This window comes from Lasioglossum baleicum, chromosome 3 (assembly GCF_051020765.1).
Source record: "Lasioglossum baleicum chromosome 3, iyLasBale1, whole genome shotgun sequence".
Classification (NCBI taxonomy): domain Eukaryota; kingdom Metazoa; phylum Arthropoda; class Insecta; order Hymenoptera; family Halictidae; genus Lasioglossum; species Lasioglossum baleicum.
In genome coordinates this window covers 20,294,965-20,313,688 of record NC_134931.1, presented here as the reverse complement: position 1 = coordinate 20,313,688, position 18,724 = coordinate 20,294,965, and the positions used below count along the sequence as shown (strand labels likewise).

The 18,724-nt window shown below is 50.5% G+C and overlaps 1 protein-coding gene across 1 annotated transcript in view; it reads right to left on the bottom strand.

Moving 5' to 3' along the window:
* The window catches only part of Ephrin (ephrin), a 61,632-nt gene extending 47,732 nt beyond the window's left edge, over positions 1–13,900 (bottom strand). Inside the window, exon 1 of the mRNA XM_076420341.1 lies at positions 13,641–13,900. Within this exon, the coding sequence (XP_076276456.1) occupies positions 13,641–13,759 (119 nt within the window). The 5' untranslated portion in view covers positions 13,760–13,900. The remainder of the gene's footprint in view (positions 1–13,640) is intronic.
* Positions 13,901–18,724: the final 4,824 nt, after the last annotated feature.

Genomic DNA, 18,724 nt, shown 5'->3' with positions numbered 1-18,724 from the left:
TGCCAAAGGACATGATTAAGAGTTTCACACTCGGAGTTGCATCTACACATAGGGCTGTCAATGATGCCAATCCATGCGAGAGAGCCAGCAAGATGGTAATGATAATAATGCTTCTGTTTATTGAGACAATGAAATGACGGGATAAATTTATACCATTAAACCAAGGAAGACGGTTATATCTATAATAATGTAGAAAATAAAATCTGCCTTTACATAACCCTTGATTTTTAATTATTATGAAAGTGTTGAACAAGGCTTTTTTCATGAACAGTTCGTACAAATCAGTATCAGGAATTTTAGAGATACCTAAGGAACAGAAAGTGGTAGCACTTTTAGCTAAGTCATCGGTAACTTCATTACCCCAGATCCCGGAATGGGACGGAACCCAGTAAAATTTTATGAAATATTTATTAGAATTGTTCCGAATAAATTGATTGTATTTCTCTTTGATGTCTAAAATACAGGAATTAATTTCAGCATTGGAGCTGTTTGATTATTGAACTCGTAGAGCTTTAACACTAGGTTTACAGGACGTGTTGTAATATTTTTAATTTACGATTATCGATCTTACAGACGCGCCCACGAGGAATTGTTCAAAAAATTTCGAGACAATACAGAACATCATCTCCGCAGATATTTCAAGGCATGTTGGAAACGAAGCTCGGCGGACGCATTATCGGGAAATGAAGAAGGCCAACAGGATGGCGACAGGTTCGACCAGACTTTGCGAAAGCTCTGGGCATTAAGTTTAATTATTTTCAAGAAGAAGTAGATTAGCTAGACCGGTCCGGTAGACGGCGAATTCGCGATAATTACACCTGGTCCTGGGAAACTCAGTGAACAAAGAGCGACGTGCGTTCAGGATACCTACGGCCGTAGTCCTTCGTTACGGAATAACAGTACATACTTGGCTCTCGCGGTTGGCAAGAAACCGTGACCCCCGAATGGAAATGCTGGATCCTGTTTTCCGAGCGCGGCGGGTATACGGTTATTGCCCGGGAAAACGGCGTGAAACGTGCGACAGATGTTATCCCCAGGATCTGATCGTTTGAAGCCGGAGAAGGAAGGAAGTTGTATGTGCGGTGAAAAGTAACTGTTCGCCTGCTCGAGGTGGATCGATTAATGAGGGCCGATAACGGGGATGATTACTTCATTACGCGACGCCGTTTACCGGCCGGTAAACGCGAAAGTCGTACCGTTCATCGGAGGTATGTCGAGGACTCGGCGAGGCGAGAGCGCAGCTGGTAGGGGAGTCGGGAGCAAGGATTTAGTGCAACCAGGTCCTTGAAAGAGTCGTAAACGAGGAGCGGGTTCTCGCCGGTTTCCGGTCGGCCCTACAGATGGCGCCGCTTGTACCGTCGAGAGCACACCGTTTTCTCTCTCTCTCTCTGTCTCTCTTCTCCCCGCGAGTTCTCTCGACTCGACGCGGTTCGAAGACCTTTCGAGCGTTCGAGGCACTTCGGGAATTACCCTTGGTCTCTGTGGTTTCTCCGCACACGACTTAACGTTTGTTCGCCGCATAGTTTGCATTAATGCTCGGGCGAAGCCACTCTTAAAACCCCGGCGAATCCGAATTTCGGTTTCCGGGGGGCCAAGTAGAAAAGTTTCCGGGATCGGTCGTCCGTCGCGCCGCCGCGCCGGTCGCGTGCGGGCGTCAGCTGCCGAGGAACTTTCCCGGACGAGGAATCCGAAAGTTCCCCGGGGATTCCGCGATGTTATGTTAAGCTAATAAGCTGACTGTTAACGTTGTGCCCCGGGTAGGAGAAAGCGGGCAAGTTAGCCGGAAGATCGGGATTAGTCGGGCCTCGTTTGCGAGGGACAAAGGAGTCTTTTAAACGAGTTAGAAGTGATATATTGAACTCTCCTAGTCGAATGGAGAGGCTATTCGAACGCGAGAGACCGTCTAGTTTTCCAACTATCGATCAGAGTCGATAGCTTCTTCTGTTCTCGCGCGGATCCGTGTCACATGTATATGTATATGCCGTTTCCGCGAAGTCTATAAAAGAAGAAACTGGCCGCGGCAGGGTATAAATAGTCGTCGCGATCCGGATTTAACACGGTAATGGCTACCTATGACCCGTCGCTGACGTGAAACGAGTCCACGAGGAAAAATCCACGCCGATACGCACTGCTGTATAGATCATTCGGTCACCTGAGGCGCCGCTCTCGACATTCTCGCTGCGAGGAAACGAGGGCCTGACGCAAATTCCACTTGCCGACTCGAAGAATAATCAATCGCGTGTATTATTAGCTGGTGCGGTGGGGGAGAGATCGTAGCGAGGCGTCGAACGGCTCGAACGCTCTTTATAGGTCTGGAAACTCGTACTCGATCGCGCGACGATTACCGGGGATCTCTATATGTAAATGTAACGGGGTCTGGCGGTGTTGGATTCTGCTGTGCGTGTACACTGCCTGCTCGCGGTGTAAGTGTACGCACGAAGGACGCACACGCTCGGAGGATCACGCACCGACGCACCGACGCACGCAAGCACAGGCGCAAGTTCCCGCGCACATCCCCGCGCGGATGTGAATGCACCGCTCATTACGGGATAATGGGTTATTTCGATCCTCCTCGAATTACCGAGTCGACAATGAGGGATTCGATTCGAAAAAGCCTCGCTCCCGCTCTCCCTTCCTTTGGCCTGACGAAGCCGCGAGGCCTTTCAGGGTCCCAGCGAGCGGTGGATTGGAAGCGAGATGGCGTAAAGAAAAGAAAGAGAAGGAAAAAATGAAAAGACCAGTGGTGGGGGCGACGAGGGGCGAGGAGGCAGAGAGAGAAAGAGAGGGTACGGCCGGGCACAAGCTGGAGGAGAAGAGGGCGAAAGAAAGGCACGAGTTTTGGCCGGTGGCTCGAAAACCGAGGAGACAAATGAGGACGAGCGAGCGAGGATACGTCGTGGAAGGGACCGAGAGGCAGTTCCTCTCTCGTTCGTGTTCGCTCCTTCGCTCCTTCTCTCCGTACCTCCTCCCCTCCGTCGTCCCACCACCTCCATGGTAACCGGTGCCGTCCCTTCATGGAACGTGCACCGCAGGACCTCGAGGTGCAATCTCCTCCACGGTTTCGCAGGCGAAACGTGCAGTTATACGCAGTTCACGCGCGGCTCCTCTCCTTTTCTCTCTTTCGTTGTCCTCTTCTTCTTCTACTTCTTCTTCTGCTTCGTTCCCTCTTTCTTCCTTTCTTTCTCTGGCCGCGTGAACGCAGCGCGCACGCATGTGTCTCTTTCCGGCGCAACGTCGCCGCCTCTCTTATTCGAAGCTTTCAAGGAAATCATCGGCGTCCGAGCGACTCTTCCGGGTGGTGACGCCGCGGAAATCGGCATTGTCCCGGTCATCCTTGTCTCGCGAGCCTTCTCTCTTCCATCGACGAGCCTGCTCGAGGACTTCGCCGACCGAGGAACGGGATTTTCTCCGGGCCACGGGTTTGTCACGGCTAAGGACCGGGAACAAAGGGCGCAGATAACGCGATAACCATCTGTCCCGATGCGGACCGACGTTTTTCCTTTCGTCGCCCCGACGAGATTCGAAGCACTATCGCGAATCTTCCGTCGATTTGTCTCCAGCTTCCCGGACGAACGCTGACTCCTAATGGAACGCTAAGCTTCCCGATACCAGATTGGCCCGGTTCGATCGCCCGATAGGCTTTGTACCAGTCGAATTATGCGATTGGCCGCGCAGAATTTGCTCAAAGACACAGAGAAGAGGAATCGTTCTGCGGAGAACCACGAAATTAGAAACCATCTCTCCTTTTCTTCTTCCAGTACTCTGTTCTGTCATTATACGCGACTCGTACGTCTTTAATCTTTGCTTACTTCGCTAATACGATACTTCCCACCTATTGTAGACAATTGTCATAATCTCAGTCCTCACCTCAGAGTGATCTTATCCAGTTAAATGCATACAACTTTTTTTTCGCGAAGATCGTAACGTTCTACGAAGCGTCTCAGTAATTCTCCGACTATTATGGCCGATAATTGAGCCCCTGTGTAATAACACGCGTGACGTAGCCGGTCGATTAAAATTCTTAAACAGTCTCGAAAAACAAAAGGGACCGTTCGGCCTTCGAGCGCGGGGACAAAAAATCGAGGCGTCGATCACGAGCTAATTGGGGTAAACGCGATGATGCCTCGCGAGTTCCCACGGGGGATTGAAATTATACTTTCGCGTATGTGTACATAGACGGGGAGACGGTGGTCGGAGACGAGCAACCGTGTGCTGGAGAGCTGTCTGCAACGCATACATCCTTGTGGTCGCAATTATTTTAAGTGTATAGCGATATCCGACTAGCTATTAATGACGTTCCTCCGCAGATGGAATCGCGTGCTGACCACGGATAACGCAGTCCAGTGTACACACGTAGGCGCGAATTAATTGGTGTAATAACGATTATTACCGGTGTGGCCTGTTCACAATCGAACGATACACTTTTTCTGGCCGGCGCGCAACGGCGACCTACACGCCGCCGCCGCCACCTGCTGAGTCGCGGAGAGATTTTCATTGCGACCGTGTTTGCCCCACGGGGACCGCGAAACGCATGGGAACAAGCCGATTCGCGCCGCAATCGACCGAGGGGAAACTCGATCTAGGAAAAATGGAATGCGTGGGTAACATGAAATATCATCTGCGCCCCGTCAACGCTGACGGCGCGCGGCGATCTGTCGACGGACAATGCCCGATTATTCCATAATTCTGATGTACGACCTGCTACCCCTCGACTTATTTCTGCACACGCGTCCCCCACATTCTCCGGTTCTGTTGGGTAAACATTAATTTCCATAGATCGGGGGAATTTATCCCGCAAAAACCTGCACCACATATCCCGAGTACCAAAAATAAAACAAAAATATTGGTCTTTGTTTCTTTTTCATGAATACTTCACGTGAAATACCTTTACAATCTCAATGACTGTAAATTGCAAATGTTAGAACGCGCCATTTTGACACGTCCTGTAAACCTAGTGTCGAACTAGCCATCAAACGATTAGAAATGAAAACTAGAAATTAGTTCTGCTGTTACTTCATTAACGTTTCCCGTTTCGCGCACCGCTCTCTTTATCCGACGATCGATCACCAACGGCACCAGGAAAACAATTTACCCGAAGCAATTTTCCCCCGCGTTTCACGTCCTCGTGTACAACATAGGATCTATCGTCCATCTGCGGCAGTGGAACGAGCCTCACGGAATTAGGCGGAGCATAAATTTCGGGCTTCGGCGACAGGGTCGCGTTTTATGGATTACGGTGTCTAACACGGGGTGCTCGGGGAGAGCAGCACGTAATCGCATGTAAGTCGCAACCACAACGCTACTGGGGGCTTTGGCTACCCCCGTGGCTGAGGGTGCCCCACCCAGTGTGTCCCATGAACCCGAAGAGTTTTTGTAACAGGAAACAGCTGCCGCAGGAAGGACACTTTTCTGATGATTTCGGCGGGCCTTGTTCAACACGACCGCCGACCAGCAGATAATATGAGAGAGAGGGGGGCTACTGGACGTGTTCTCTCGGCACGTCTGGCTTCCAGTTTCTAGGCGATCCTGGCATTGGCCCTGCAGCAGCTCCGTTCGCGCTTAATTAACCGTAACGCGGTCCTCGTAGCTCGTAACGCCCCGACGTACGCTTTTTTTCCCCGGGTACGGGTGACTCGACTCGAGTGGCTCCGTATTGTTGCCGGAGCAGGAAGCGGGAGGAGGAGCACTGGTTGCTCGGGACACCGAGTAATGATGTACACGCGGTGCTTACGCTAATAATGATCTTTTGTTTCTCGGCCTCTCTTCGTGGATTTTTAACGAAGATATTAAATGCTGATAACGGGCAGGATTTATTGCGCGCCGCGACGGTACCGATAAACTCTGCAGGCTGCCTCCAACGGAGAGCCTCGGAGGAGAGAGAGAGAGAGCTAGTCTTTTTCCCCGTTTCCTACCGACGACCAAGAAAATCGAATATTCCGGCGGGTCCCGCGCGCGTCCATATATCGCGATACGACGCCGGATTATCGGCGTAACTCGCGTTGAATTAATGGTACCGTGCACGCGGACTTGGCTCCTGCTATGCAGAGATGAGGAGATGGCCAGCTGGACATACTAGCAGCAGAGGACCCTATTCTCCTTGCTTAATCCCGGTTGTTCCATGATCTGATTCGCTCGCGTTCGAGTGCCGCGGGATTTGCAAAAATCCGCTCCGAAAGTGCTGACCCGTCGCGCTGCTTTCGTTTCACATAAATACACATTTATTATCCCGGAATTCGAATTTATCGTCAGTCGAGTATCACAGCTCTCGATATGTTAATATTTTTCCATGGAACGCGTAAACAGCGCGATCCAGCCACTTTTATTCAAAATAGAGACGCATGATTTTGAAATTTTACCGTCGGTCGAGTATCACAGTTCGACACGAAAACACGCATGCCCAATCACCAATCATAACGCGCTCCTTCTCCAAGTCATTTTCTCATTTCCACACAGCAAGAGCAGCGTTTTTTGTTACACTCTCGCTTTCTATTCCTACTATTTCTCAGAGTCAACAGGACTACAAGAACATTTTCGCATACCAGGGTTGTCGCGATTGAAACAAAAGCGAGTTCGAATTACTCGTTGTTAGATGAACGAGTTCGAATTTCCAGTTTCGATTTTCGAGACTTTCACGTTACGATAACTTGTTTCTCCTTTGAGAGTCGTCACTGAGAGTGTTTACGAGCAATGATTCCGTTCGCGCAGAGTCGCGAAGGAATCTTTATCGTTGCCGTTTGAATAAGGCGAAAAGGATTGAAGTCGATCGGGTTTGAACAAACGATAGTTAAGAGCAACAATTGCGAAGAGGGAGTTGCACTATTTATTGGCTAACAGGATAGAAAAACCGACTTCCTGTTTGAACGACCAGATCCTTCTACAAGGATCTGGATGCTCTGTCAGCCAATAATTCGGCCGATTGACTGGATGATTTTTCCTCGGGCGTTCCGATTTTCCGCTGAACGTAACGACGAAGCCCGCGCTCGCTAACTTTACGCGCGCATCTTCAACAAGGGTAAATAAACACAACACGGACTTTCCCTAGTTGTGGAATACTGCTACGTCCCGTCGGTTACTGTACTAAACAAATTTTCCCGGCATCCCGTTCGCTCTAGCAAGTCCTTCAGAGGTAAATTTGACTCGGTCGAGAATTTACTGTCGCGACAAAATCCTGGTCCTGCAGAGTCGGCCTCGCAGGAAGCGGGCGGAGCTCATCGCATCTTTTTTCGGTCTTCTTGCCGGTCGGCTTTATTGCCTAATTAAATGCAATGATAGCCGCGCGAAGGCGGGCGCGTCAGTCGACGGACGTTCCCCTCGGAAAGTAAATCACGCGAAAGCAGAAGAGCTCCCGCCGAGGTCGGTAAATCAGCGGAGGCTCGGTTTTCTAGCGGACTAGCGGCGCGTTTTCGCGGCTTTTTCGCGCATCTGTCGCTCCGCTCCGCACCGTTCCGCGTAAGTTCGCGTCTCCTCCGGGAGAGGAGAGGAACCCCTCTCTTTGATCCGGCCAGCCGATGGAACGCGAAACACGTGGCAACAGGAAGAAGGCGTCCCGCAAGTTCATGGAGATATTTACGCGCTGTCCGCGCACTCGTAAACGTCAACGCGGTGTCTCGCATCTCGTTTTTCTCGCGCAGACATCGCTGACGCGATACCGCCGAGCGCCGTTAGTCTTTAATGATGAATAATTAATTTGTCACTCGTTAAGCGCTCGCGGCGCGGCGTCCTCCACGATTTTTGCCGTCCTGATCCTCCGAACGCTCGGATTCCGCTCGACAACCGCATTCCGCCACGAAAATGCTTCAAACAATTTTCCATAAGCTGGACTATTCGCTAGATACTCCGAACAATGTTCCGCGTGTATCCGAATGGCACGTTTCTCTCCATCGAACTGGTTAAACGAGCGTTTTACCGTTCGCCAGAGCCATTCGCCGGCTTCCCGTGGAATTTTCAATTTTCTTGAACGCGCGGCGTCGCACGGCCGAGAGGAAAACCGTTGATTTGCGTTGATCGTCGACGCGAATGCACGTTTACACACTATGGATAATGGTATCCCCTGACGGAAACTACCTGCCACTATATCACTTTGGTTCTATGCAATTTGCCTTCGGTACACACTTCTTTATCGTACGTCGCGATTAACGTAGTCAGAGGTATTCTTTGCGGGACTCGATTCTTTACGCTTTAGAGTTTAGAGGGAACATGATTCAAGGGAAATGGGTACCGTTCTCTTGTCGCAACGGCCACTTTTCCGCGGGTGACAGATATTGCTACCGCAGTAGCTTTTGCCTTCAATCGCATCATCATTATTACACCAATAAAACTGAATCATTTACTATCCAGTTTCATGGACTCCTTCAACAATTTCCGTCGTTCAACGATTTGCCCATGCGACCATCCATGACGCGTGTCTACGATTTTTCTGGAAATTTTCTTCAAACAGGATAATATATAAATAATAATAAATAGCGGAAAGATAGTAAAGACACCAAAACATGCGACTCGGGAATGTAATTTCGGCCGCGATTTTCTGGGAATGCGGCTCCGAAAAAGTTGTTTACGCGAACGATGGAACAATGGAAATGTCATATCTCTTCCTGTTTAGACGGCGGGTTGTGGTTCACATGCGTTCTTTTCGTTTCCACCGCGTCGTGACCGAAGCGTTTCTTTGTTTCCGCGTGATTCGAGACGCGGCGCGGTGGCGTAGCGGTGGCCGATGGTTATTTCCATGAATCGAGCAGCGAATTCTCAATCTTCGGTACGAAGGGTACTAGTTTCCTCGGTGAAACCACTGATTTGTGGCCGCTGCAAATCGATGTTGCCTTAATACTCGGAGCTATAAAGCGCCACGAAACGGAGCTACCGAAGAGGATAATAGGAACCTCGACGGTGGTTTTCAAAAACGAGCTTGCTCGCCCGCTGCCGCGTGTACTACACACCGGCAATTTAATAACGGTACCGAGGCCGTGTTAAAGTGTAACGGTTCATGAAATCCGCACCGGCGGAAATTAAGATTTTCGCTCGTAAACGGTCCTGCGATCTAATTTTCGCGGCGCGGCTGGCCCGAAAGCTTATCCGTTCACGCCGGCCCCGCCTAAGCCCATAATTTCGCGCGCGAGGTATCTCGAATACGAAAGCTCGATACAACGTAGAAGAATTCGGGGGCCCCCGTGTGTGTACACACATTACCGGATATGCATAATGTATGAGATGAATAATGACAAGCGAGAATATTTCGTGACAGGCGAAACTAGCGAAATGATGAACGGTCCGAGAGGTTGCCGGTATCGAGAATCCCGGCGAAACGTGTCACCGTTTGGTACTTCGCCAACTTGCCATTCATTAAGTTTACTCATGCTCGCCGGTGTGTACGTACGTGACTCGCCGTACGGAATAATTGGAGCCGTGTCGAAATGACAGTTTGCGAGAGCGAGGCGGTTCGCGACGGTGCGGTGGTTTTCCAACTTCTCGGAAGGTGTCACACGCTCGTAACGCGGACTAGTCGGTCGGACCAAGTTTTTCGACACCTGTCACCCGAGAGCACCGACCAAAACGAAAACGACCGTCCCCCGTGTCGTCGTATACCCGCACGAGTCCTCGCGTAGAACATTAAAAAAGCCGAGAATCCGCGAAAAAACGAGTCTACAGATTTTTCTCCCCGCAGCTATACTAATTTTTTCGAGAGGAAACCGATTAATTTTACACGCTCGCTCTTGACGTCAGTCGTTAATTATTCACGCGTCCGAGTGAAACACCGCGGAATGCGAAACCGTGTGTATGTGTGTCTGTGTTGTCTTTTTTTTCTCTCTTTCTCTCTTTCTGCCGGCGACGGACGCACACGGGCACTTTAACGAACATCAAAATCAACGGGAGAGCAACGCGGTTCAACGTGGAAACGTGTTCCATAAATATCCCGTTCGACGGGGATGCGCGTAATCATCTTTGAAATATCGATAATATCGGGCCGCGGTGTCGTGAAATATTAGGTACAATTTAATAGTTTGTCAGCACGTTTGACTGCGGCGCGCGAGAGAATTAACGAGCCGGTCGGTGAAAAATACGATAGGGCGTGTTACGCGTGCGTGCAAACAAGTAGAATACGAAACCGTAAGCTCTCTCGGGGGATAACTAGAAATACTTATTGCCCGGTCCGTTCCACGGCTTCTTGAACCCGATAGAATCGTCTAGCCGCGCCGCGCCGCGCCAAGTCGAGCCGAGCCGAGGAGAGGAGAGTTCAATAATCTGCCGCGGGAGATCTCCTGTCCGGCATTGAAGTCTCCAGCGGCGCGGGAGCAGCATCTGCCGCGCATCGCTCGTACTTTCTTCGCCGTCGTCGTTCGTTTCGCAAAAACCGAAGCGGGATCTTCCCCGATATTTCACCGAATCGGCTGCCACCGAACCGCACGAATAGCCAGCTGAATAATCTCAGCCTTCGATGCCAAACTCACGGAATTAACGAGACGTTTACGACATTTTCCATGAACATTACGCAATTTTAACGTGCACGCGACACGCCCAGTCGAACGGTCTCCGATCCTTTTTAATACATTTCGCCGTCGTAACTACAAAGCGAACCCCACCACCGTCGAAAATACAACGAGGCAGTAAACGTCAGACACCGTACTTGAACCCGGCGGAGCCGGAATACGCCTTCCACGTGGAAACAGATTTATGATAATCAAGGAGCCACTGGTTTTCGCTGACAACTTTCCGTCCCTCTCTTTCTCTCTCTCTCTCTCTCTCTGGTTTTGTTTCGCAAAGCATGATGCACCTTCTGGCTTTCTTTTTTCATCGCCTTTTCGTAAAGCGAATTTCGATTTTCCAATATGCGGCCAAGATTTACAGCCGACCGGGCGAGCTCGGGGCCCCCGGATCGTACACCCCTTTCTTCTTTCTCAGTTTCTCCTTTTTGCGCGCTCGGTGTACGCGTTACTTCCTTTTCGATTTTTTTCTGCACGGGACGTGTTTTTTACTGCCCTACGTACGTCCCGCGAAGAAGACAGTCTGACAACGTCCTTCTCCTTCGCGAAATGGATTCTCACACGTACGAGGCACGCACACACCGGCCGACCCCGGCCACCTCGTCCTGGCTGCAAGTAATGCATGCGCGACTTCAAACCGATCGTCAAAGTCAGCCGGACGTCGGGGTCCTGGGCCTTATACGAGAGGAGAATAGGGTGCCCGGGATTTCGTTGTTGCGCCGATCCGCGCACACAGGCTCACGGTTTTCGGACGAGCAGGGAGGAACCTGAATGCGTTTCGGACGTTGCACCGCCCGCGCGTGTTTCACGGCAAAAAGTTAGGCCACTTTTCTCGGCGACACCGCGGCCAACGGAACTTGGAAAAATTCCGTTTCACTCGATATCGTGACTGAATGAGATTTTCTTGCGACAGTGTATCCGATAGGTGTCAGATCATCTTTATTCGGCCCTGTCGTAATTTTTCCGGGATTCGTCCTCCGTGTCTCTCTTTCTCTCTCCCTTTTCGAGATTCCGGAGCCTGTTCTCGATCAAATTTTTCGTTTTACGAAGGTTTCGAACGATTCACCTCGGACAAATGCAATGTTTGGCAACGACATTTTGAAAATGTGTTTGCATGTATCTTTGAACGATCAATGCGCAGTGTTATTAGACGAAGGGGAACAGAATACGGGAAAGCGGAGATTGTTGGGCATTATTTGGACAATTAACGGATCATAACTCGCAACAGTGTTTTTCTGAAATCGTTCTCTGCCTGAACGGGTAATGCGAATTGACCTTTAACCGGTATCCACCGATCGACGAAACGATCGGCAAGAAATTCCAGGCGATCGAGAGAAAATTACGCTCCAAGCAGGTCTTTCGAGCTCGAGAAAAAGGAGTCGCGTCAATTATTATTTGTTTTGTCGCCTCTCGCTCGGTCGAGAAATATCGCGGTCTACGCAAATCGCCGCGTAACCGGCGAAAGAAATTTGCTCGGCTAACAAGCTGCGTATAAGGAGACAACAGGAAGAAGGCAGAAATGGAGGGGAAACGCTACGAGACTTCTCCGGTAATTGAACTCTCTGAACTGTTAGTTTTCATCGTGTCGGGGGCGAGGGGGGGCAGCGGTTCTCCGAAGCGTGTGATTCCGCACGCGAATTTTTACGGAGCCGCCGCGATCGTTTCGGGCGAAAACGTTTTTGCCGGTGAGTCGCGCGTGAACCCGATCCAGCTCGGAAGAGCAGAAAAATGCCGTGACAAATTAGCCTAACCACATAATGTGGATTTAATTGGCAGTGCGGTGAATCGCGTCTGCCGCTTCGGTTTGCCGAGCGCCAGGGCGATTTCGCCTCTGACAGGAAACAACGAGAACGCTTATAGATTTTTTTCCGCAGATAAAATAACGAGGCTCGTTACGCGGTCCGATTTAACACGTCTCGTGCGAAAACGACCCGGGAGCCCCACGGAACACGTGGAATTTCACGTCGGAATCCCCATTCAATCCCAACACGCTTCCTTTACACCCTTCAACCATTAATCCTGCGTTTAGCGGTTCTGCAATCAATTATTTTTACACTACGTTTCACCACTCCGAAACAATCGCGACTGAATCGAGATGGATGCTTCAGATGCGCTTCAAATTCTAATCACTTTGCTCGGACGCGTAAAGCGAAGCAAGCATCGTTAACGCTTATTCATGCAATTTGAATCTCAAGGAAGAGATCATTCTGCAGTACTGTACAAACGTTTTCATACATTATGAATACTTTACAACACAAATTATAAATATAATGTTTTATTGAAAAAAATAGCTAGAAATTTGGACAGACACAGTCTTGTTATTTTCACGAAATAATGTAAAATAGTCACTTTTAGTTTAACGTTGAATCAACTAACAAATTGCGTGTTAAATCTTTTCTTTTCACAAGATAGAATATCTTTTAATAAATTTTTAAATGTTTTCGGCGCAAAACGGTTCGATCGTTTATTTATAATTTATAATTTAAACACGATCGATAGAAGAAACATATATAGAATATCTTTGTTCGGAAATAAGAAGAGTTCGATATTCCACGGTTAAAAGCCGAGGCGGGGACAGTGGCTCATGACGGCAGTAAAAATTCGAAGTCAAAGGGGCAGGAGCGTTTTAGTGCGAGATGCTCCAAGTAACGGAGACATAGTGGAACAATTCAGGGAAACTAGATCGTCAGGTACGATTCTCCTACTTCGCTGGGAATCGGCCGTTTCGTCCCTTTTATCGTCGACGATTTGGACGACGTCGCGGACGGAATGGTCTGGTCGAGGGCCATTCGCGAGCATATTAAAGCGAGCAAGACGTCGCGGCGATGCACCCTGTAATTTTGGCATACGCGATACTCCGGTCTCGCACGGCTCGACGCGATAAAAGCCCCGCCGGAAGCGCACGGGGGTAGACACCGGCGCGAGGGGTCGTTACTCAAAAGCGACGACGCCAAGAGAAATCGATTCCCCGGCGACGACTTTGAAAACGCTTTGGCACGCGTGCCAGAGCGGACATGTTCGCGTCGACGGTTTCGCGAAACTGAGCTCAGAATTCTCTGGTGGTTATTGTGTCCGAGCCACGTGGCCATTTTCTTTTCCTCGGGGAGCGACGGGTGGGGGGATGTATCTCAGGAAATTGTTTGCGAAAATTCCGGTGGCACTTACATGGAGTTGGTGGTGTTCCAGTACATGCTGATCGTCTTCGCGCAATTGCTCACAGTGGACAGCAGTACCGTTTGCAGGCATACGAGGAACACCAAAGTCACAAAGGACGAGGAAACCATCGTAACAACGTGGACAACGAGCAACACCGTCACCACGTTCACCGGGACTCAACAAGAACCAACAACAACGACGACAACAACAACAACAACACCTGCACCTTCGTTGCTGCCGTCCACAACCACGTTCCACCACCGTTGCACGAACACCACATCCACGCTTCACTTTCCCCGAACGGCTAACGGTTCTCCTCGTCGCGTTTTTCCGATTCTTCTCGCAGCCCTCCTGAACGCTCTTCGGTTGAGCGGGGGATCCTGTTTTTCCCGGGCCGGTTATCCTCGAGACATTCCCAGCGGAAAGAGCGGCGCACGGATGATCACACACACAGCCGCCTCTCTCTATGGTCTTCGGAAACGGAGCCGAGTCAGAGACGATTCTGGACTCGGGACTCGCGACGCTGTCTGATAGGATCGGCCGCGATCGACCGCCGATTAGAACCGATCGAGTTTCTCCGGTGCTCGGCTGCTTCCAACGGTGTCCATCGAGGTACGCGTTGTTCCATGGGTCCACCCCGTGTTTCTCTCACCTGGAGCGCACCTTGCAGCAAACCCTCTCATTGGTCCAACTTTATCTGCACGCCGACCCGAAACGATCAACCAAAATCCACAGATGACGAGCCTTCGATCGGTAAAAGACTGGTGCAGCGCGCGAGCTATATCCTAACGAGATTAATCCGAACGATTCGACGAAACTCCGATGGGGCCGCAGCGAACAGTATCCGACGGAATCACTCCGACCACCGAACGACCAACCTGCCGAGCATCCCGGCGTCGCTCACGTAGCTCGACGGAACATTGAAAACCAACAAACAAAAAACCACACGGAGAGGGTGAGAGCAACTCTGTTTCTTCACCACAAAAACTTTCGACGAAAAACGGAAAAAAAGGAAAACACTGCTAGGTAACAGCACCGGAGAAAGAGAGAGATAGTCTTCTCGGCGCGGCGATCCTGGCGGCACGGGGCACGGAGCAAGAAACCACGGAGTCAAAGATCGCACTGGAGGATCTCACGAGGAGCACAAGAAACGAGGCGGTATCCTTCTCGCCTGGAGCACACCCCCGGTTTTACTTTCTCACGCACTTGCGATTCGCACGGGTCGCCTCGAGAGCGACGCTCTTCACTGATCCACAAAAAAAAGAACAAGATCTCCGTTTTTTCTTTCGTGTTCCGGAGTAAAAAAGAATCCTTGTAACAATCCTGGATCACTCGGGGAGACGGTCGATGTCGACTATGCTGCGCCCGGTCGTAGATCGGCGCGACTCGCTCCGGGACTCGACACAGTGGGACTGTTTGCACACGAGAGGTTCGTTCGAGACGAGCGCCGTTCAACGCAGAGAGAACAGCACCTCCGTTCTGGTCGGTGTCGCGGACGCGTCTGTCGGCCGAGCGGAGTGTCGCGGCCGTTCGTCTCGCGTCGGCAGACTCGAACGGCGAACGGGGGTGTCGGGGATCGCCGAGCGCCGGCGGAATCGCACGAACCAGCCACGGGAACCCTCGGTCTCGACTCGCGCCGACCGACGTGTCTCGCTCCACTCGGCGACTACGCGCGGTATTACGCCGCCTGCTCGCGAGACGCGAGTTTCCGAGTGGAGGATCTCCCCAGAGCGCTCCGCGCTCCGCTCCGCTCCGTGTTCTGCCGTCGTCGTCGGCTCGGAGGATTTCGAGCCTCGAGAGTGTGCCGATACGAGACAAGTGCCGCACCGGGAACGCCGCCTCGTGTTTTTACCCGTGAAATCGTCGCCCGAGCGGATTTCTGGATTTCTACTCCTCTGGACCGCCGCGTCGCGCCGTGCCGCCGTCGCCGCCGCTCCATTCCGCGTCGCGCTCGTTTGCTCCAAGGATTTCGGGCTAGGCCTCCTTCGCTAACTCTCTTCCCGACAACACGCGAACGCATCTGCCATAATTTCATCGCGTTTGCCGACTTTGAGGTAGTTTTACTCGCTCCGTGCAGTGTTCTTCTCCTCCTCCTCGGCACAGCGAACTGTGGAAACTAGTTTGCTACCTTCTCTACGTAGAATTGCTAATACGGCATGTGATCGGAAGTTAGGCTCGTCGAAGCTCGAGGTGGTACGCAAAGGGGAAGAGGTGAAGCGTATTAGTTTTTCATTCGAGACCTAGTTTTCGAGAATGTTCGGTTTTCACGTTCAAGTGTTAGCATCTCCGAGAAGGAGGAACGGTAAGCCGTGGACAGACTATTTATTATGTACAGACAAATACTATTGTCACGTTGCAAGCAGGCTGTTTTGGACGATTTCAATGGAAGGATTTAAAAATGTCGCTGCTTTTTGGATTAATCAATATCAACCTTAGTTACTCACCTTGATTCGCCAAACGCTTAAACGATCAAATTTCATCGGAGAATCGTGTCGCTTTTCCACGAAGATTCACTTCCTGTTCATTCGTACTCTGTATCGCATCTTTCATTTCATAGTGGTCTGTCGCAACTGTTCAAACTTTCAGGACATTATTATTCTATCAATTTAATGAGAGGATTCGATATAGTGTCCGATTGATCATCGAACATCATTCTACGAGTGTCCAACGACAAGTGTGCGAAGTGCCAGACTAGGTCCCAGGGCCTTCTTCCAATATTTTGAATTTTTTTACGATGTCCATCGGCGTGGCTCGATTGGTTTCGTGTTTCGACCGATTCGCGAAGTTATCAGGGTCGGAGGAAGAGGAGGGGCGTGAATTTCGTCCCGGTTTCATCACGAGGTGCTGGGAATTGGAATCCCTCCCTTTTTTTTTGGTTCGTTTTTTTTTTGGAAAGCAATTTTCACGAGGGAATTACGTTTCAACGGGAGGCGAGCGTTATTCGCCGGGTGCCATGTTTGGTTACGGCGAGTTTTCGGAGTCGATTGAACACCATTAAAATAAATTCGCGTAATTGCACGCCCCGCCGATAAGATACCTGATTTCCTGCTTAAATATTACGGTTATCGTTGAACGCACTCACGGTTTAATGCCGCGTTATAAATATTCACGGATCCACGGGGAGAACGAAGGTTGCCCGAGAGCGAGAAGCGGTAATCGATCGATCTCTTCGCGTCTGCCATTATAACGAGGTCGTCGTCGTCGTTTAGCCTCGGTTTCTCGCGATTCCGTGTACCACGGAACAACCGTGGAGGAGAAAGGGCGTCGAGACGATGATCGAATTAGAAGACAAGTTTCGCGACAACGTGATCCGTTGTTTTCATTTGATCATGGCTGGGAGAGCTTCCTGGATCTCGTCGCGGAAAGACAGTTCGACGCTCATTAACGAAAGCAAGCGGCGTGACAAATGGCCCCATGCCCCTGGAATCGCAAAACTCGCGCAGGATTTAATTTTCTGGATCGGTCCCGAGAAACATCGTTCTCATCTGAAACACGGTGATTACACGTAGTCGTCCCTTAAGCATCATTTACGTCGTACGAAGATCTCCGTACAAGTAACCACGGCGAAGGAGGCGCGTCTGGATCACGATTCGCCCCGAGACCCTATGAATTAGCGTCCCTACTCGTTTTCGTTCACCGTCGCAACAGGCTTTTAAGGGACCCAGAGTGCTCCCTTGACTTACGATCGCCGCTAGTCCCCGTTTCCTGTTTCAATTTCGGCACGCGCCCCGCGTTCACGTTTCCTCGACGTGTTTTCCCGGTTTTAGTTTGCACCGCGAGTCGCTTTCGTCCTACTCCCACAAACTTCAGTATCTTTGCTATAAATATAGGACGCTTTAAAACTGCTTCAGATTTACCGGTATACTTTGTCGAGCATCATTACCGGCGCTGGCTCGGCAACCACAAAAATCAGATGAAACGGAAGCCTCCGGGGCATTATCTAGTCTTTTGAAAGTTCATTAGATCGACAGACAAATACAGGACCGTTCTTGAAATGAAAGGTCCCTCTTTTTGATCACATCTTGGGCCACATCTTGACTGGTAGCATATTCTCGAGTAATTGGTAGCCTATCTGCTTCGGTCGTCCAAGTCGATTGACCCATCGACGCACGCAATTAGGCGGAGCAATAGATGGCTTATCGCGAAATGCAAATCGACCGGCCAATAATGTTTCTGTATCTGTTTGCGCATCTTTTTCTCGGCGGGTTCGATAGTTCGTCGACTGAATCTCTGCCGGGGATCGTCTAACAGGGAAAAAATAGGGGCGGTGTAGGGGGGCAGGGGAGGACAGAAGACGAATAGGGTGCGCAAGCACATTTCTCCGTGGATGCGTGTGCTTACGGACGAAATATGAGAGGCGGAGAGAGAGAGAGACCGAGGCGGGGAAGAGCGATGCATGCGAGCGTGCATATATTCCCTGCGAATGCACCCGGGTACGTGGCGCCCTCATCGCGAACGATGATCATTCGCCGTATTGCTCCGGCCGCGGCCGTATGCAACGATCCTCCCGGGGCATACTCCTCTCTCGGATCTCGAAGAACCGGTATCTACCTACGGACAGTCATGTCGGTCATTAGTCCGACTAATGTAACGCTTCAAATTCTATCGGGCCACGGCGCCAGGACCGCATCCTCCCACTAGAAAACCCGACGGCTACGTTAATAGAGGACCGAAGAAACACGTCCGATCCTAGCAAAACCCCCCGGATCTCACCTGCGAAACCTTTCCTGGAGCAGCGTAATCATTTTCTGCCCCTTTTTATATTCGATTCAGGTTCTCGGTCCTGTTCTAAATGATCCCACTGCCGCGTGCATACGGGGACTCGCGTAATTAAAGGCTTCAAGGTATCACTTGCTGGCCGGATTGCGGGATTCATGCGCTCGTATTGATTCAAACTTATGCTAAACAATTTTACCGAGTTTGATAAGAGTTTTACTGCGTCTGGAACCTGATAGAATCCTAGCAATCGCTGCGAGCTAGTTCATAAATATTTATTTTCATTTCATAGATGCAGTCTCCTTCGTACAGGGTTTCTAATACCGGAATAATTATATTAACACCACGATCTTCAGTGGGGAGGTGGAAATCTTGTT